Below are 20,754 nucleotides of genomic sequence, written 5' to 3' on the forward strand. Positions count from 1 at the left end.
GATCAGCCGGCGGTACGGTCGGATCTGCACATGCGACAAATCCACTCCCAGTCGTCCGGCCTTGCTACCGAATGAAGGCATCGACCAGCTCTCCACCCGACTTGGGAGTGGAGGGGGGCAACTGTTGGGGGATACCCACCGGCCGACCGACCGGCTATCGGAGGGCCCGACCGTCTGGCGGCCCGACTAACCGACTATCGGAGGGCCCGACCTGGCAGCCCGGCCGACTAACCGACGACCCGACGGACGACTCTGACTGGCCGATCGTAAGTCGGGCGACAGGCCGACGGACGCCATCAGCGGCTAACTGCGGCCATTCCACGGTCCATTCCCGACCGACTAAACCCAGAGGTCCGGTAGCCGACCCACATGAAGCTCGCCGACCGACGGAGGAGTCCGACGCCACTCTGCTGGCCACCGACCCTGGGTCGGCCGACTCCACCAACCGCCGTACGGCCGCCAGACGTTGTCAGCTCTGACACGGACATGCGGCACAGTTACCTAGGGGCATTGTCCCGCCGAGAACCGGGTCAACCCTGGTGATTAGACGGCTACACGGCGACATGACATTTTCACGGCGGCTCTGACAGCCTACAGTGAGTTGACAGTTCCTCACTTGTCCGCGCCATTAATGATGGCGCCATACCGTGCTCCACTATATATACCGGGGAAGGCAACAGTGCAAGCGATCGATCCCCCCGTCTCTCCCACATACGCAGGCTCGCTCCTCTCTCTCCCTCTCTCCCTCTCAGAGCTCTCTGTCTGCATTTCACTGTTGCCCAGTCACCTCTCTGACTTGACCGTCGGAGGGTCCCCGCCGGAGCCGCCTCCGGTCAGTGCGGACTTCCTTTTGCAGGTGCACGCTTCCCGGTGATCGGGCGATGAGGCGATTGGCCGCAACAGCTCGTTTTTTTTTTTTTTTTTTTTCTTTTATTTTAACGCGCGGGGTCGTTGAAACCCTAGAAGGAACGATGGGGATGTTTCATGCCAAATAGCTGGGACGTGGTCGTGGGAATTTCCTGCCGCAGCTGTCCGTTGTACGTACGATTCTATTTCCGCTCCACTACTCAAGAGATGGCCAATCAGGACCCGCGACGTGGAGCATCGAAGCCTTTCTTATATATATATATTAGATAAGATTTTAACGTTTTGGAGGGAGGCGTAAATATTCGGAGGTACCAACCACGACCACCAAAAACAGGAAGTATATATACCATGCGAGGAGTGCCTTCTTTCTGCAAGGTTGGGAGTGTTCGTGCCATTTCTTGAATGGCAATCGCACAAAGCCTGTAAGCAAAGATATGAGCCAATGTAGATCTTTACTGGAGTACTCCAACGTAAGACTGTCATGCATCGCTGAGGTTCCATCTCAGTGTGCTCTACATCTGTTGGTCTAACAGCAAATGTGCTCTACATCAACTCATGTTACGTTGTTCATATACCAAGACATTCCAATGATGCCTAGCCATTACAATTTTCATCTACCACTGCAGTTCCTTACCAAGAGTACATTAAGTCATGTTAATCTCCAAGGAGGAAACTTATTAGCAAAGGCCCATGAGATAACCTGAATTAGCAACAAAGCCGGATCGTAAGGCTCTTGCAAGAAACATCACAGATCATCTAGAGAAAGCAATCACCACTATTCAAGGTTGCTTTTGAGAACAATAACGCGATAGGAATGCCACAGACGCCATCTTCATCCCACCAAACCAAAATTCTCAAAGTATGGATCTCACACACACACACACACACACGAGATCTTAATGTTGTGCAAGTGCTGGAATTGTGGTACTGATAGGATATTGAGGTATACATTCAAGTCGTTAAACCTGGACAAGTACAACTTGTGCTAACAATTGAGATATAAACAGTGGAGGAAAAAGATTCCCTGATGCAAGGCCTAAATGTATGGAAAAAGGATGGTGACGAGTAGCTTTCATAGTAGGTTATGAGTAATTAACCGTCCACAGCTTATAAAAATGAAGTGCGTTTGGTTAAAGACCTGCTCTCTCGTGTGTCATGGGCCGGGCCTCGGGTATGAGTTATATGAGAAATTCTTTGTGCAGCGCGGCGGTGCAGAACCGCATACCCAAAGAATTTCTCAAATTATATTTACCTTATCTTTGGTCCGACTTTAAATCGGGTCTATTTAAATTACTCGTAAGATAAAATTTTTTATGCACCATCCACGGTGCAGAAACTCTGATACGGAGCATCAGTCATCATTTTTTAATATATATTTAATATTTATGATTTTATTTTATTATTTAAAATTTTAAATATTAAAAATATTATTTTTAAAAATTATAATATTTTTTATAAAAATTTTAATATTTTTTTTAAAATTATATTATTTTTTTTATAAAATTATAATATCTTTCATAAAAAATTATAACATTTTTTCATAAAAATTATAATATTTTATAAAAAAATTATAATTTCAATATCGTAATATCAATATATTATAATTTTTTCAAAAAAAATAAATATAATAATTTTTATAAAAAAATATTATATCTTTTATAAAAAATATTATAATTTTTTTTAAAAATATTTTAATTTTTAAAAAAATATTATAAATTTTTTTTAAAAAAATTTTATTTAAAATTTTAAATAATAAAATAAAATTATAAATATTAAATATATATTAAAAAATAATAATTATATGGCCAATGAAGTGATGCGTTTTACGTCAGATTTTCTGCACCGCTCCGCGGTGCACAAAGAATTCTTATGCTCGCAAGTTGCAGCTTTATTTCCCTTGTCCTTACGCCTAATTGTTTCATTTCATTTTTTTTTTATTCCCAGTCGCATTTCTGGATCATTCCGTTCGCATTTCACACCTCGCTTTATCCACGCGCAGATCCCGCCCGGAATTCACCCACCCCACCCTCTCTGTCCTTCCTCGCAAGAAATCTGACGCCCTCTTCGTCTCGCTCCACAACCAAACCCTAATCGCGGATCTCTCTCTCGTTCTCTCTCGCTGAGGAGAAGATGGTGTTCTATATGCTGTACTTTACGGCGGAGCTGGAGAACCTCACCAACCTCCAGCCCCGAGGCGGCTGCGACGATCCCAACTACACGTACTACTTCAAGGTCTTTCTCCATCTATCTCTGGTTTCTCGCAACGATCTTTCGCGTTCTTGGTTGGATTCTAGGTTTAGCTCGGTTCTTTCGAGGTTTCTTGATGGAATTTGATTTCGTCCAGGTGAAATGCGAGAACTGCGGGGAGATCAGTCAGAAGGAGACGTGCGTGACGATGTCCGAATCGGTCCCTCTCCCCAATGGAAGGGGAACTGCCAATCTCGTGCAGAAGGTAGTTCATCTTCTTTTTGAGAAAAGAAGGTAGTTCATCTTCGTTTCTTGATGCCGGATCGTTCTTTGTTTGCCCACTTTTTCTCATTCTTTTGTCTTCCCTTTGTTTTTGTCTCGCTTTTCTTGCTAATTCTTGCTTGATTGTTTTGCTTGCTCTGCTCTTGGGTCGTTCATGTTATAGATTTTCTTTGATCCATAATTTTTTATTCAAGATGAGCCCCTCCATCTATGTTTAGCTTTCTAATTACTGGAGATGATTCTGACATCTGCTGATGAGGTTGTTAATGATATACTAACTAGCCCTTTGTTTGCATTAACTCATTTCCATCTTTATCATTTTGATATCCACCTTGAATTTTATTTCTGCATTAGCTATCTTTTAATTTTTCTGTTGAAAGTGGATTCATTCCTTAGAAATACACTTCATTGATGTCATTCAAGGTCAAAAAATGGTTTTCCTTGTTTTGAGTTTGGGTAAAAGTGTAATGCGGTGGAAGGCTTGCAATCTGGAAGCTAGTAGATAAAGTCCATTAAGGAGCAACTTGCAAAGGATTTTGAACCTGCAATTATGGATTGCCTCGGGATGGTTTCATTAATTTATGTTCTGCATTATATCATTATACCTTTTTTTCTTTGTAGAGTGATGACCTTTCATACGTGATTACTTTTTTAATGGAATTTTTTTCACTTTTCCCTCACATCTTACTTTTAACCTTTTGCTGTTAAGATGTTTTCTGTATAATGCGCTGCCTTACTCTTGCAGTTTGACTCCTTATATTCTTCACCTTTATTAAGACTTTTTTTTTGGTTTTTTGCCTATATCTTCATTTTTCATGTTGTCAAATTGTGTCTCCAAGAAACAAAGGAGGGTAGGAAACAGGGTCACCATTTTGATATTGATAAGATATCAATGAAGAAAGGCAATCTTCATGAAGGCTGAATAAAATCCTTAAAGACATTATAGCAGTAATAAAATATTTTATTTCTTTTGCTAGATGGTAGGAAAATTTACTTGCATCATCTCTTTTTTACACTTCCTATATGTAAGTTTTTGTAATATGTAGATTCATATATTAAATAGGATGAGGTGTTTACTGTGATATAAGGATCTATTTTTCACCACAGTGACAAAATGTAGAGTTTGTAAGATTAATTGCCAAGTTATAGTTAAAAGTGCAGATGAGATAATTGTTACATCCTCCTTACCTTAACTGCAATTAAACATTCTGCTGGAATGCCCAGAGTGAATGCAAGATTTTGGATGGAGCATGATGATTTTATATTCTTCTTAGTGAAGTACCATTTTTCTCCACTTTATCAAATAACACATAATACAGGCTACTCTGCAAATCTCCCTTCTATGCTCTCTTCAATGTAACTAGAAGCTGATTCACCTCCTCATTTTAATCTATGTTTTGTTATGGAAATTTTGTTCCTATATCTTCTCTCCTTTTACACACACACTAACTACCCAAGCAAATCTTCACCTCAGAATTCACTTTGGGACAAATGGAAAATATTTTAGCAATTTAATGACTGATTCACTTCAAGTACCTGAACCTTGTTTCAGAATTTAGCTAGTTTCACTGACCATGAGAGCATTTTGGCACCTTCCATACCATGTTATATTAAAGTTCATCCTAGCACTCTAGTTAACACACCATCAATAAAAATCTCTTCTTGCTGCTATCATGTGGACATGTCCCTACTACGTCTCCAAACCAATACCCTAAACAAAGTCCTCTCCCATATTATTATCAATACTCTGTAGATTGGGCTATATGGTTGATATTTTGAAATTGAATGCAGTGAATAGAAAGATTGGTGACGGTAACTTTAATTAGAATATTTAATTTTTCAGCTACCGTTGTCAGGTATCATGTTTGTGACTTTGTTCACTCTTTCTTGCACATCAGTCATTGCCAGGCACCATCAGAGTGACAAGAAAACTTGCAAGTCATGAATAATGGCATGCTCTTGTGCCATTGCCATAGCTATATTTTCCCCTCACCATCTGAGATGAACCCATCAATAAGAATCTCACAAGTATCCTATCTTTATATTCAGTGTTATTATTATAGATGCGGTTATGATCACTCATTATTATTCAAAACAGAATCGACATATAGATAATTAACTTATCAGATTTATCCGACGACAACCAATATACCAAACTTCAACTTGATGACAGGATTTGCTGTTTCCACATTTCGCTGAAAATCTTTACACTTGAAGGGAATAACAGAATGAGTAGTGTCTAGTTATCTTTTGCTTGACCACCACCAAATAATCTTTTTTGTTTCCCTACAGCTGTTCAAGGATGGAACGAATTGGGCCGTCATGTGACATAATTTGTAATTGTTATTGACAATTTTGTATCTTATGTTAAAAGAAAATGCATTTTGTGTAGAAGCAATAAGGAGTGAATGAAAGAAAAGACTAATGTATGGTCAAACATGATTCTAATTTTTGAAACAATGAGTGGAATATTTGTCGGTACCCTTCCTTGCTAATATTCAACCTTGTAGTTAAATACCTCTGACCCAGTAGGATGTGGCTGTGTTGAGTTGTCATCTGCATTTTCTTGCTGTTTTCTTTGTCATCTAGATGCATTTGATGCATATTGTGAGGACATTTAAAAATGGGAAAATAGTTATTCTTGAACTTATAGCTCACAATTCCTGATAGTAGAGTGCTGCTATGGTGCCACTTGTGGTACCTAAAAAAGCCCAATTATTGATGTAATTTGCAAGGTCCATGAAATACATGGTGAAATTATGGGGCGCAGACTACTATGGTGCCAGTTGTGATACCTAAAAAAGCCCAATTATTGATGTAATTTGCAGGGTCCACACAATACATGGTGGGATTATGGGGGTGAAACACCGATACCAGCATGCCACATGGCAATTGAGTTTTTTCTTTGGTACCAAGGGCAGGCCCCAACCCTTTTCTGATAATAAATAATTTGTTCATATGTATTCTTTATAACTTAAGAAAATGGTAGTGGCTAGTCATATGTAACAATTATGTGCTACATATCTTTGCTTGAAACATAATTTCAAAGCATAAGTATCTCAAAAGGGGCCTTCAAAAGATGTAATTGATGTAGATGTGTTTTATATGTTTTGCTTGTCAAATTTTAGAGCTACTAACATTGCCATATCTGATTTTCTAGTGCAAGCTGTGTGGGAGGGAAGGATCAATTCAGATGATTTCTGGGCATGGTCAACCATTGACTCTTGAACTTAGTCAGCGTGAACTGATCACTGGATTGATGGTTTTTGACTGCAGAGGTTTTGAACCTGTTGGTTTTTCTTTTGGTGATGGATGGAAAGCTGAATCCGTAAGTATCTGCCATTTGTAGCTTTTGCAGCCTCAGTGCATTACTAATTTTGTTATTGCATTTCACTTGTACTTGTGTCATAGCTTGTCAACCTGTATATACCTGTTCAGCACATTCAGTTCCTGCAGAATTATGATAGTGCAACTAAGAATTTGCCTGTGAACTATTCCTAACCGCAACTTATATTTGCAATTCATATAGATGATAGCTGGATGGTGTTCAAGTTGTTGCCTCCTTTTAAACAAATGTTGAAAATTGTGAACTATGTCAAGGATAGAGGTAAGTATTGAAAATTTTATTGGATTGTGCCTTGATGAAGGAGATAAACTGAATGGTGGTGGCTGTGCATGAGTACATGCACGATGGTATGTAAGCAAAAATGTCTCAAAAATTATATATCAGGTGCTGCATTTGCTTCGAAATCTTGCTTTTTGAGAAAGTTTGAATGGTTTTTGGGGCTTTTGGAAGAAATCCATTTTGCTCCCTTAGTGTGGTCGATTAATTTTGCTTAGGCTTGCAAAGAAATTTGATCTGAATGCTAGTGAAGGTCATGATTGGACTGGCATGTTGATGAAATGAAAAATAAGTGGTGCATGTCTAAGAGTTCTCTCATTTTTTGAAGGCCTCTTGTCCTGAATTTATTTTTGGACAAAATGAGCAAGAATAAGAAGTGTTGGGCTGTTGTTAGTGTCTTCATTTCAAGTCCCTGATTGCCATTGTTTAGCAATAGCACTAGCAACCAAGGCAACCAAGGCTGATAGACCATTAATTTAGCATCTGACATTGAGGCATCAAAGGCTATGTAATGAAGCACAGAACATAGATTGATTTTGTAACTTGCATGAGAGATCTTAGTCTTATAATACCTGCTAACGTGCAGGTTGACATCTGTTTTCCTTAGAAGCATATAGAATTTCACCAGTTCTGTGAGCAGTTAAAAGCTAATTATCAAAATTTTTCCAGGAGAGTGTCTTAACATGCGGGAACATCAAGTCCTCTCTAACGGTGGATCTCTTCTCTTGAATTGATAAGAGATGGATTTTTTGACATGCCTCCTTTTAATGTACTGTGCTGGAAGTAAATCAGATTTGTCCCAGTTTCTTGTTCTTCTTCTTTTGTTACTTGCCCATGTTTTCTTCACCAATTTTTCCCTTCCCTTTTTCTTAATTTAGATAACTTGATATGATTAATTACATCTGTCATTTGTCAAATAATTGCAAGGAAAATGGGGTTCTCGATTTTGATTTTGAAGAGTATGTCTGATAGGTTGGGTGCTGGTTGACTGGAGGACATGACATCTTTGTTGCCGGCCTCACCCGTTCATGTCAACATTGATAATGAATTTACAAAATCCTAATGCATGGTTTCCAAGGTATAAGGGGCATCAGAGAGATATCATCAGGTTTAAAAATTAAATAGTAATGTCAGTGGTAGTGAGTGACAGTGGTTTTGCAATAATGAGGGCTTGTTGGTAATGATCCGTTTCTGATCGTACTGTAATTGTCTCTATGTGTGGTGTCCGTATAGAATTTTGGTATATGGAATTTTATTGTTACTATATGAGTAATCGTGCCTCATTAGCTGTAAGACCCTAACTGTTGCTACAGCTCCATAAATTTCATCTGTATGTTAGCTGCTTTGCTTGATAACATGGTGTCGGTAAAATTTATCACTGTTAAGTTTTTCTTTGTGCATTATCTGCAAGTGACAATCTGTTGCTTGATCATGCAATCCCCTATGTTCCATAGAATGGATGAATAATCGAGATGTGCATGACTCAACAGTTTTGTGCAAGTAAAATATGTATAGATGTTAGTTGCTAGTTGCTGTGTCACAAATTCTGAAACTTAGCGTTGAGGTGGCATGATGTTCCCTAGACAAGTGGGACTCCATTCGAAGTGGATCTATCTGGAGGGGAATTTGCAGACTATGATGAGAAGGGAGAATGCCCAGTTGGGGTAACCAATATTCGGGCGCTATTTAGAGTGGTAAGCTTGGCATACTGGATCATGAGTTATGTTTTAGATGCAATTGTACTAGTAATAATTACATTCAAATTAATGCCAATATGGCTGGTTGAATATATCACATTTATTTACAGGTAAAGAAGCAAGAGCGAGGTGGCAAGACGACCTTTGTTTAATAGCAGTACTTTATAAATGGCATGTTACAATATGTGCACCCAAAATTTGTCATGATGCGACGAGACCTGTTACCTTCTACCATGACAGTATAATGCATACTCCCTCATCCTTCAGTTCATATGCTTAGTCTTCGTGAATCTTGTGTTTGCCTAGCCATTTGATGGTTGGATTATATTATGACCCTTTTAACTTGTAAGTTATGGCTTGTGTTATCAAGCAAATGAATGATTTTCTACCAAACCAAAAAAAAGAAAAAAAACAAGTGAATGATTCCCGTATATTTTTGGGATACCGAGCTTGACATGATCGCATGACTTGCAGCAGTGGCACTACTGCTACCAATGATGGTTGAAACTTCGCAGAATGTTGACCGAACCTGGCTCTTTTAGTATCTCTTGGAATTATAGCTTGTTACATTTGTCTGTGTGGTTGCAGCATAGTGTAAAATTCATCATTACGAGCAATACCTGGATTTATGTTATATTTTGATGGATCTATGCTTATAGTGTGTGTGTGTGTTGGTGGTGGGGTGATGGCATGAAAAGAGGGTGAAGGAGATGCTACAGTCTGAGAATGTTTTTTTTTTTTTGGGTGATATGTGGATCAAGGTCTTTATTGTTTTTTGCGCAAGGGTTCCATACAAATCTTGTGGTAGGGGCACGCTGATGGCATGACAAAGGCATAAGAGGAACCTATCATTCTACCAATGAGAAACCTGTTTTGTTTTCTGATATATAGAAGGAATTTGGAGAGAATAAAAATTTGTAGGGCATCTCAGTAATGCATTCAACGGTAAGATGATAGCTTCGCCCCATATATTTTCTCGTGAGCGTTCAGATGCTCCTGTTGGGCTCAGCAGATTGTTAATGGTGTCTGCGTGTCACTTTCGGAACAATTCCATTAATTTCATTCGCCTACTACTAGTAGAAATTGGGACTTTCAAAGCCTTCTCGACTGCTAGCAGAAAAAAAAAAAAAAAACTCTCACATCTGATTCCTAGAAGAGAAAGTTTGAGCGAAGAGAAGCGTTTTTCTGTATTTCTTTTTAGCTTAAAAAGTTCATTGAATAAGAGAGGAAACATAACAGAGGAAAGGAATCTGTGAGCTTGAGTGGTTGTATTATTAGTATTAGGGTCATCATTTTCTTGCTGTGTTGAAAATGTTCTATGAATTACTGGATGAATTTGGATTACATGTGATTCTTTCCAAGTTCAAATTACTCTTAGCAAATTTTATCAAAAAAAAATTACTCTTAGAAAATATTTACAAAGCTATCAAATAAGCAAGTTTGTTCAATAATTTATCCAATGTGAGATTTGTTCACGAGTATTCATGAGTAACTAGCTCGCCGCCTCAAGTGCCTAGAGTACCACATGCTGCTCAGGGGTGGTGTCGGTCCTCTCCAGCTCCTCGACTCCGCTTGGGCAAGGACATGGAAGCAAAGAATGGTGGCAGCAGACCTTCTCTAACAAATAACTTTATTCATATTTTAATTCATAGTTAAATAGGTTGGTTTCTTCATTATTTAACTTGTATTTTGTGGATCTCTCTTTATTCAAGACCAAAGCTTTTAATTCAAATCTTCATCCTTTTGCCATTCGAGACAAAAGCATCTATTCAACACCTTGCCATTCATCTTCATCTATTTGCTCAGGCGGCTCTTCTTTCTTCTATTTTAATTCATAGTTAACCCACTATTTAACTCATATTTAAGAAAATGATTCCTTTGTGTCAAAGATGGAAGCTTTCTTGTTTCTCCATCAGCATAGTTAAATAGATCTTGGAAAAAAAAATAATCTTTTCCTTCCCTCATTTATTAGACACCAAAACAAGTTTTCTCCTAAACAAGACGAAAATTTTTCCTTCCCTCCAAGACAAAACGAGTCTCTGTCTATGGAAGCTTTTCCTTCCATATACTTATGGAGGATGAGAATCCTCAAATAGCTGCCTAGAACTAAAGAACAAAGATTTTCAACTTTATAAAAAAGAAAAAAAGAAATTGATGTGAACCTTTCAATGTGATTTTAAGCTTTTAATTTATCATTGCAAATCTCTCTCTCTCTCTCTCTCTCTCTATCTCTCTGTTTTGCCCCCAAGCCCACCACACCACCCCCACCCCCACAACCATTGTTGCTGTATTGCCGCTCTTACCATCTGCATAGTGTAACATCCCGGCCTAATTAGGCCCAGAATGAAGCCTAAAACCCAAAACCCATACAAAAAAAAAAAAAAAGAAAAAGAAACAGAATCGGAAGAAGACTCCCGATGGGAGTCTTCTTCTCCGATGAATCCCGGATGGAAAGGGAGTCCTAGGACCACCGGAGCCTAGGAACCTCTATAAATAAGCCTCTCCCTCTCTCAAGACCTTCCACCGGTGATCTTTGAGTCCGATTTCTCTCATTTTCTCCGTAGAAGCCGTGGCAACCTCTTCCCATGCTCGTCGGAAAATGAAGCCAACGATGCTGCTGAAGCATGAGGTAAACCCTTCTCCTCCTTCCTCTTTTCCTTCTCCTCCTTTCCACGGTGCTGTGCATCCCCGCCGGCCGTCAGATTTGCCGAAAAATCCACAAAAGATAGATGCCCTGTTTTCTCTGTTTTGAACGAGATCTTTTCCTCTCTTTTCCAGCCACCGGCACCGTCGGTTGCGGCGTCCCATCTCCGAGACCGGACCCTCATCTCTCTATCCCTCTTTCCTGAAAGTCTTGGCCGCCGGTGATCGGCCAATGATCGAAAAATAAAAAGAAAGGGGCGGATCCCCTGTTTTTCAAATTCTTTAAATTTTCTGCCGGCCGAACCTCATCGCCGACCATCCTTGGCTCCACCACCGTCTCCACCTGCTACCGGACATTCGGCCATACTGCCATCCCTCACCGGAGCCAAGCTGGAGCCCCCTCATCCATCCTCTGTTCGGCCCAAGGGAGGTCGTGGGAAGAAGAAGGAAAAAGAAAAAAGAAAAAAAAAAAGAAAAGGAAAAAGAGAAAAAGAAAAAGAAGAAAGAAAAAAAAATAAAGAAAACGAAAAAAAAAAGAGAAAGAGAGAATTTTCTCTCTCTCTTCTCCCTCCTTTCTCTCTCTTTCCTCTCTCCTCTATATTCTCTCTCTACATTTTTCTCTCTAGATTCTCTCTCTATTTTCTCTCTCTAAATTTTTTATCTCTTTTTATGGATTTTATCTCTCTAGGGTCATTCTCTCTCTCTGATTGTTTTATAGATCCTAGGATAAAATTTAAGATGAAAATATGATGACCTAAGACTGCTCCGAAATTCGTGCAGTAGATTGGATCCCGATCCGATCCTTATTCGAAATTGATAACATCAATCATGGTTAATCCATATTGAGTCATCCTGATATGATCTTTGATGATCTCGATCATGATTGCCTCATCTGAAGGATACAAAAATTTTCTCTCTCCACTTTCTCTCTCTAAAATTTTTTCTCTCTTCATGAATTTCTCTCTCTAGAAGTCTTATGGATCAGTGGAGGATCCAGATACTTAGACAAATCCTAATTTTGGTTAATCCTGAGAGAGGTCTTAAATTTGTGTTATTAGGATTGATTATCGGATAATTTTTCCATATATAATTTTTATATTTGATTAGGGTCATGAAGAGATGATTGTCTGCATATGATATCGAGTGAATATTTTGTTAAAGAAATTCATAAATCAAAGAATATTTATTTCTGTGTTTGGATCAGTCATTGGTAAAGATAAGAATCCTTGTACATGATCACTATTGTATATATGCTATTTACTGTTGGTCTTGCATCATTGATTTTGCATCGTCGGATTTGAGATCGATGAATTTACTATACCTGAGATACTGTTATTTAATTTTGAGCATGAGTATGTTATGTCAATATATATGTATCAGAGATTGATGGCATGATTATATGGATATGACATATCTGAATTGATTATAATGCAAGTCGGAATTGATTTGATGAAATCAACACATAATGATTAAATGAAAAGAAAGAGATATATGGTATGGACTAGCCTTGTCATGTGGAACAGCCCGCCAGGAGCTTATGCCTAGGACAGCCCCCACTGGCTTACAAATGGATCAGCCGGCTAGGAGCTCATGCTTGGGACAGCCTGCTAGGAGCTTATGCCTGGGACAGCCTCTCACGAACTTTCGTACGTGGACAGCCGGCCAGGAGCTCATCATGGGACAGTCTTGAAAGGCTTTTTAAGTGGATTCGATCCAGATGATGACTGAGGTATAAACTTAGATAGTCCAGAGTCAGAAAGAAAAGGTTAAAAATCATATGATTATGAAAAGAGAAGTGAAAGATAAGACATGAAATGATTGTTAAACAAAAGTATTTCACCTGTTAATATATGATGATGCATCTATTTTAACAAGACAGTAAATTTATGGATGTTTGCAGTATTCTGAATATTGAATATAAGATTTTATGTTTTATTGCTTATTCTTATTTTCAGATTATATTACTATATCAGTGTGATATGGGAATTCTTACTGAGCTGTAAAGCTCACACCTCTTCATCTTTCTTTTTCTTCTCAGAGTTACAGGATGTTTATGATTGACTATGGCTTGGATTTACGGATGAGCAGAAGGATAAATAGAGTGTCATAGTATCTGATCAGAGAATTGAAGAAATTTAAATTATAATTATGCAAGGTTTTATGAATTATTGTTGAAATAAATTGTTATGGATGTTAAGGTTGTAACAATTTAATTTGGCCTTGCATATTCTTTAGGGCTTGCTCTAAGGAGTGTGCGACTATCACGTATTCGACCCGAGTGTTGGGTTCGGGGCGTGACAGAATAGTATCAGAGCTCAGGTTATGATCATTAAGGATTATAATATAAGTGATTTAAATATTATAGAGTAATAACAGAGCCTAGGTTATGATCATTGGGGATTATGATATAAGTGATTAGGATTTGATAAAATGATATTAGAGCTTAAGTTTAATCACTAGGGATTATGAAGTGATATTAAAACTTTATGCATGATCAATAGGATGTGACAGAGTGATATCAGAGAATATGATAGAACAGTACTAGAGCTCAGGATTAAGGTCACTAGGATTGTCATATAAGTGATATCAAAACTTTGGGATTATAATCATAGAGTATGATTGATAATATCAGAATTTAAGATTATGATCAGTAAAGGTATGATAGAATGATATTAGAGTTTAGGTTATGATCACTAAAAAATATGATTTAAGTGGTATTTGAGTTTAAGATTATAATTATTCAAAATTATAATTTTAATGATATCTGAACTTAGGTTATGATCATGAGGAACATGATAGATATAAAAGAAAAAATTCAATATTTAGATTTTAAATCAATAAATACTAAGATGAAATTTATGCATAAGTGGCATATGATATCTATAATAGAATTGACGAGTTATATCTTGGATTTCAATTAGTAGGATGGTCTGAATATAAGAAGAGTTGACCTTGGAAGGAAGCGGGAGGTATTGATATGTTATGTTGAGTATACTCAATGATTTTAGAATGCTAAACTTATATGGAAGGAAATCATAATAACTTTTCTGATTTTGATGTTAATTATCTGAGCATTACAAATTTTAAATTTATCAGAAGGAAGTTAGGATATGGTCTAAGAAGAAATTACATCATATGAGAGAGAAATATTTTTGAACACTGAACCTATAAGAGGTCATATATGAAACTCAATCTTAGATGAAAAATATACTTGAATTTTATTATGAGAATATGAGATACACATCTTGATGAAATCTTTGGTTACTCAAAATATCATATTCTGAATATGATTCTTCAATCTTTCAAGTTGCATTGAATTTCAATTCAAAAGTTTATTTTTCTAAGTGGATCAAAAGTATTTTGATATTGTTGTTAAATTAAAGAAGAAAATTTATTTTGTCAGAGTATGATATACAGGTTATGATGAAATCTTTAATAATTCGTATTACTATTTTTGGATTAGATTTTTTTTATTTTTTCTTGTGATTGCTGAAGATGGCAAAGTATATTAATTATTCAAGTCAAAGTTTGGATTTTTTTTTTTTAAATTGAACTAAGACATCTTGTTAGTGTTAAATTTTGAATGATTTATACAAGGGACAAGATTTTTGTATGAATTTATTGATTAATATTAAGGATTGTAATGAAGGGAGCTCTATAAGAAATAATCAAATTGATTCTACTTAAGGATGTTGGCTTGAGTTCTTCTAGTTTGTCAAGTTTTATTAATTCTTTTAAAAATAAAGATTGATTTTGAAATTATCCAAATGATTGTAAGGTAAACCTAAGGTTAACTCCAATTAATTCTAGACATGTTGGATTCTTGAAGAGTGATGAAACTTATACAATGATTTCAAACATAGGAAGTGGATCAAGATTTAATTTTTATATGCTATACCCAAAGGTAAGAAAGATAAAGAAACTTAAAATTTTGTCGTAAGTCTTATATGAAATTTGAAGGTTAGATCTATCCTGGATTGATCTAACATACAAGAATATTTTATCTTTGATAGACTTATATAATTTGATAAATTAAGGTCAGAGTGCGCAGCAAAAGCGTGGTGGATTAAATTGATTAGAAATATTAATCTTTTAAATCAAAAGATATTATGATGAAATATATTAGTTGTAAATGAGGAAGGATTTTATTGATAATGAAATGATACTATAAATTTTGATCTAATCTGATCATAGCCGGATAATTTTTGTCAGTAGGTTGCTTCATTGTAGATAATGCCAAGAAATTTTAGATATCTCAAGTTTATTAATAGCTTGATAGTTCTGATATTAGTTCAAACTTAGAATGTCTTGACATAGATCTCATATTTTTTTAAAAATTTAATATTATTATTTGGACTGATATAGAAGATTGAGGTTTTCTTAAGATAAGAGTCTACATATAAAATTTGTTGGAAGGTCAAGAGAAGAAAGAAATCGACGATTGTGAAGAGTGCTCGATGTTTGACCTTTATTTATTTTCTATCAAGGGTAGTTTGAGATAATTAAGAATTTCGAGTGAAATGTATTAGACAAATAATGGTGGTATATTAATACAAGTCCAAAATATTATAGTTTTTCAAAAAGTTGAGAAATCAATAAGAAAAGATGAGTTTGAGATTTCAAATAATTTTTGTTATAACAAAATCATGAGAAATAAATAATATATATGACATTATCGTAAGCTTGAGAATGACATAAAGAATGTATACTTTGAAGTAGGTATTTCGAATGACATAACTTAATTTTGATGATAAATTATTTGAAGGGGGGAGAATGTAACATCCCGGCCCAATTGGGCCCAGAATCAAGCCCAAAACCCAAAACCCATACAAAAAAAAGGAAAAAGAAACAGAACCGGAAGAAGACTCCCGATGGGAGTCTTCTTCTCCGATGAATCTCGGATGGAAAGGGAGTCCTAGGACCACCGGAGCCCTAGGGACCTCTATAAATAAGCCTCTCCCTCTCTCAAGACCCTCCACCAGTGATCTTCGAGTCCGATTCCTCTCCTTTTCTCCGTAGAAGCCGTGACAACCTCTTCCCATGCTTGTCGAAAAATGGAGCCGACGACACTACTGAAGCATGAGGTAAACCCTTCTCCTCCTTCCTCTTTTCCTTCTCCTCCTTTCCACGGTGCTGTGCATCCCCGTCGGCCATCAGATTTGCTGAAAAATCCACAAAAGGTAGATGTCCTGTTTTCTCTGTTTTGAACGAGGTCTTTTCCTCTCTTTTCCGGCCACCGACACCGTCGGTTGCGGCGTCCCATCTCCGAGACCAGACCCTCATCTCTCTATCCCTCTTCCCTGAAAGTCTTGGCCGCCGGTGATCGGCCAATGATCGAAAAATAAAAAAAAAAGGGCGGATCCCTGTTTTTCAAATTCTTTAAATTTTCTACCGACCGAACCTCATCGTCGGCCATCCTTGGCTCCACCACCGTCTCCACCTACTGCGGACATTCGGCCATGCTGCCATCCCTCACCGGAGCCAAGCTGGAGCCCCCTCATCCATCCTCTGTTCGGCCCAAGGGAGGTCGTGGGAAGAAGGAAAAAGAAAAAAGAAAAAAAAAAAGAAAAGGAAAAAGAGAAAAAGAAAAAGAAGAAAGAAAAAAAATAAAAATAAAGGAAATGAAAAAAAAGAGAAAGAGAGAATTTTCTCTCTCTCCTCTCCCTCCTTTCTCTCTCTTTCCTCTCTCCTCTACATTCTCTCTCTACATTTTTCTCTCTAGTTTCTCTCTCTATTTTCTCTCTCTAGACTTTTTATCTCTTTTTATGAATTTTATCTCTCTAGGGTCATTCTCTCTCTGATTGTTTTATAGACCCTAGGATAAAACTTGAGATGAAAATATGATGACCTGAGACTGCTCCAAAATTCGTGCAGTAGATTGGATCTCGATCCGATCCTTATTCGAAATTGATAACATCAATCATGGTTAATCCATATTGAGTCACCCAGATATGATCTTTGATGATCTCGATCATGATTGCCTCATCTGAAGGATACAAAAATTTTCTCTCTCTATTTTTTCTCTCCACTTTCTCTCTCTACTTTCTCTCTCTAAAATTTTTTCTCTCTTCTTGGATTTTCTCTCTCTAGAAGTCTTATGGATCAGTGGAGGATCTAGATATTTAGACAAATCCTAATTTTGGTTAATTCTAAGAGAGGTCTTAAATTTGTGTTATTAGGATTGATTATCGGATAATTTTCTCTATATATGATTTTTATATTTGATTAGGGTCATGAAGAGATGATTGTCTGCATATGATATCGAGTGGAACATTTTGTTAAAGAAATTCATAAATCAAAGAAGAACATTTATTTCTGTGTTTGGATCAGTCATCGATAAAAGTAAGAATCCCTGTACATGATCACTATTGTATATATACTATTTTACTGTTGGTCTTGCATCATTGGTTTTGCATCGTCGGATTTGAGATCGATGAATTTATTATACCTGAGATACTGTTATTTGATTTTGAGCATGAGTATGTTATGTCAATATATATGTATCAGAGATTGATTGCATGATTATATGGATATGACATATCTGAATTGATCATAATGCAAGTCGGAATTGATTTGATGAAATCAACACATAATGATTAAATGAAAAGAAAAAAGATATATGGTATAGACTAGCCTTGTCATGTGAAACAGCCCACCAGGAGCTTATGCCTGAGACATCCCCCACTGGCTTACAGGTGGATCAGCCGGCCAGGAGCTCATGCTTGGGACAGCCTGTCAGGAGCTTATGCCTGGGACAGCCTCTCACGGACTTTCGTATATGGGACAACCGGCCAGGAGCTCATCCTGGGACAGTCTTGAAAGGCTTTTTAAGTAGATTCAATCTGGATGATGACTGAGGTATAAACTTGGATAGTCCAGAGCTAGAAAGAAAAGGTTAAAAATCATATGATTATGAAAAGAGAAGTGAAAGATAAGGTATGAAATAATTGTTAAACAAAAGTATTTCATCTGTTAATATATGATGATGCATCTATTTTAACAAGACAGTAAATTTATGGATGTTTGCAGTATTCTGAATATTGAACATGAGATTTTGTGTTTTATTACTTATTCTTATTTTCAGATTATATTACTATATCAGTGTGATATGAAAATTTTTACTGGACTGTAAAACTCACACCTCTTCATCTTTCTTTTTCTTCTCAGAGTTACAGAATGCTTATGATTGGTTATGGCTTGGATTTGCGGGTGAGCAGAAAGATAAATAGAGTGTCATAGTATCTGATCAGAGAATTGAAAAAATTTAAATTGTAATTATGCAAGATTTTATGAATTATTGTTGAAATAAATTGTTATGGATGTTAAGGTTGTAACGATTTAATTTGGCCTTGCATATTCTTTAGGCTTGCTCTAAGGAGTGTGCGGCCATCACGTATCCGATCCGAATATTGGATTTGAAGCATGACAGATAGCCAGGCCACCATCCCCATAAGCCACCTTATAAATTTTATGGAATCATAGTTTCTTGATTTTATTAAAGGCTTAAAGCGAAGAGAATATTTTTGTAATTTCAAATGATGGGCTATTACCATCCAATGGTCCAGGAGTGAGAGGATCAGTTTGGAATGATTTGGAAGCTTAGAGGACCGTTTGGAACTTTTGAAAATATGGAGGAATGTCTTTTTTTTTTTTTTGGTAAAATAATAATAAAAAAAAATATATAGAGGGATGTCTTTAGAAGAAACCCTAAATAGAGGGGTATTCCTGTGATTACCCTTTACTTGAGCAGGTCGTTTAGATCGCGCGTGCGACAGTGTTTTTATTGACGGTGTGAATTAAGATCTCCCTTTCATAGATCGATAGATCAGAGCCGTCCATCACCGCATCAAGACTATATATATTCCAAGCCCACCTTTCCGGAACCCTATTCCCAACATTCGAAGCCCAGGGTTCCTCGCTCTCTGCAAAGAACTCGATTCCATTCCGCCGCCGCTGCCATGGGTAACCTCCAATCTGTCCTTCTTCGTCGAGGAGATCTCTTCGATCCTTTATCTCTCGATCTCCATATTTTCTGATCTCGGGCATTGGTTGGTTTCAGGTAAGGTTCACGGATCTCTGGCTCGTGCCGGGAAGGTGAGAGGGCAGACGCCCAAGGTCGCGAAGCAAGACAAGAAGAAGAAACCCCGGGGCAGGGCCTACAAGCGCATGCAGTACAACCGCCGTTTCGTCACCGCCGGTATCTTTCTATCCCTCCCCCTCTTCTCTCATCCGCGCGTTTGATTTCCAACTGCTAAGTGATTCGTTGCTTCCGTCTTTTAATTCCTCTTCAGTTGTTGGATTCGGGAGGAAGCGGGGTCCCAACTCATCCGAGAAGTGAAAGATCGAGATCGGTATTTTAGCTGTAGACACTTCTTTAGTTTCTAATTCCAAAAAATTGTAGGGTTTTGTTTCTAGATGATGAATTATATGGCTGGATTCTGTGTTTTGAGAATGATTTATGAGACCATCGAACTGATTGGAGGCTAATGATATGTTATGCCCCTCTTTAGATATGCTTCTGTAGCTATCGTTATTCTCAAAGAAGTCTCCTTTTTTTTATCGTATTTGTTATTTTGTTCTTTTACAATTTGGTTCACTTTTATCTAGCTGCTGCTGTGTAGATGTTATTTGGATATCCTGATTGAATTGCTTATGATGAATAATGTTAGTAGGTCTTAAGCAGCTGTGGATCTGACATTAGCAATGAGTTTTAGTAGATGAAATGGGTTTGGGAGGTCAGTCGTATCTGCCTTGTGGTAATTATGTTTGATCATGGATGTTTCGTGCAAGTCAACATGTCCAATTGGCAATTAGAGTGTGATCCATAATGTCGTGGGGCTTTTTTCACAGAGGAGTTTTAGTTTAGATGGCTTAGGCATGTTGCATCCCTTTCACCATCCTGTCATGTGGTGTTCCAATTTGGAATTATGGCTTCCTTGTGTTATCTTGGATGCAGGTAGTGGTACTGCTATGCATGCATGTACTTTGCAAGGGACTGGTAATTATATGCGTGCAGTCATCTAGTGTGTGTGCCATTTGTTGAGTTCAGGAGTATAAAAGGGTGCTTCATGTGTTCAGCTAATCTTTCTGCTTGTCAAGATGGTTGTAAGAGTTTTCAAGAAGATAGAGAGAAGAGCCGTTCTGCAATCCTTCGTATTCTTGTCCATCCAGCAATGCATCCTAATTTATTGAGCTGTATATTGCTGCTTTGTTTGATTCATCGCTCTCTGACTCTTTCCAAGTAGCTTCTTGCATGTAATTACATCAGCCTTCTGGTTTTAGTCCCCCTTTTGATATTTATGCAAATAAGACTAAGTGATATCTAAGTGCACTGAGGGATGTTTATATTGGTTATAGTGGCTTGCCTTGATCCCGGCCTAGCTGGTAGGTTAGTTTTTAAGGCTTGAGGGAGTTGCTGTGGTTTTGGACTGTACCTTCCTCTATTCCTTTGTGCAT

General features: G+C 37.5%; 2 protein-coding genes across 3 annotated transcripts; both read left to right on the forward strand.

The window, feature by feature from the left end:
• The first annotated feature begins 2,786 nt into the window (after window positions 1-2,786).
• Window positions 2,787-9,086, forward strand: LOC105047637 (uncharacterized). Of its 2 annotated transcripts, none has more exons than XM_029265301.2 (5): window positions 2,787-3,099; window positions 3,212-3,319; window positions 6,497-6,664; window positions 6,866-6,943; window positions 8,542-8,652. In XM_029265301.2, the coding sequence occupies exons 1-4, from the start codon at window positions 2,998-3,000 to the stop codon at window positions 6,914-6,916; spliced, it is 429 nt and encodes a 142-aa protein (XP_029121134.1). In that variant the 5' UTR covers window positions 2,787-2,997; the 3' UTR covers window positions 6,917-6,943; window positions 8,542-8,652. The 2 variants fall into 2 exon arrangements, with proteins under 2 accessions (XP_029121134.1, XP_010924959.1); XM_010926657.4 differs by lacking the exon at window positions 6,866-6,943 and adding an exon at window positions 8,766-9,086 and having other exon boundaries at window positions 2,795-3,099.
• Window positions 9,087-19,104: 10,018 nt separating this feature from the next.
• Window positions 19,105-19,862, forward strand: LOC109505973 (small ribosomal subunit protein eS30z/eS30y/eS30x). Its single transcript, XM_019851159.3, has 3 exons — window positions 19,105-19,260; window positions 19,358-19,495; window positions 19,590-19,862. Exons 1-3 carry the CDS (start codon window positions 19,257-19,259, stop codon window positions 19,634-19,636), a joined length of 189 nt encoding a protein of 62 aa, XP_019706718.1. The 5' UTR covers window positions 19,105-19,256; the 3' UTR covers window positions 19,637-19,862.
• Window positions 19,863-20,754: the final 892 nt, after the last annotated feature.

Source organism: Elaeis guineensis, chromosome 6 (genome assembly GCF_000442705.2).
Source record: "Elaeis guineensis isolate ETL-2024a chromosome 6, EG11, whole genome shotgun sequence".
NCBI classification, from domain to species: Eukaryota; Viridiplantae; Streptophyta; class Magnoliopsida; order Arecales; family Arecaceae; genus Elaeis; species Elaeis guineensis.

What these genes read in the sequence shown, in the direction of transcription:
- LOC109505973 (XM_019851159.3), top strand. An exon ending in CCGCCGTTTCGTCACCGCCG is followed by an intron (nt 19,496 to 19,589) that starts GTATCTTTCTAT and finishes ATTCCTCTTCAG; the next exon opens with TTGTTGGATTCGGGAGGAAG.
- LOC105047637 (XM_010926657.4), top strand. Translation starts at nt 2,998, where the DNA reads ATGGTGTTCTATATGCTGTACTTTACGGCGGAGCTGGAGAACCTCACC. An exon ending in CTGCCAATCTCGTGCAGAAG is followed by an intron (nt 3,320 to 6,496) that starts GTAGTTCATCTT and finishes CTGATTTTCTAG; the next exon opens with TGCAAGCTGTGTGGGAGGGA. An exon ending in ATGGATGGAAAGCTGAATCC is followed by an intron (nt 6,665 to 8,541) that starts GTAAGTATCTGC and finishes GATGTTCCCTAG; the next exon opens with ACAAGTGGGACTCCATTCGA.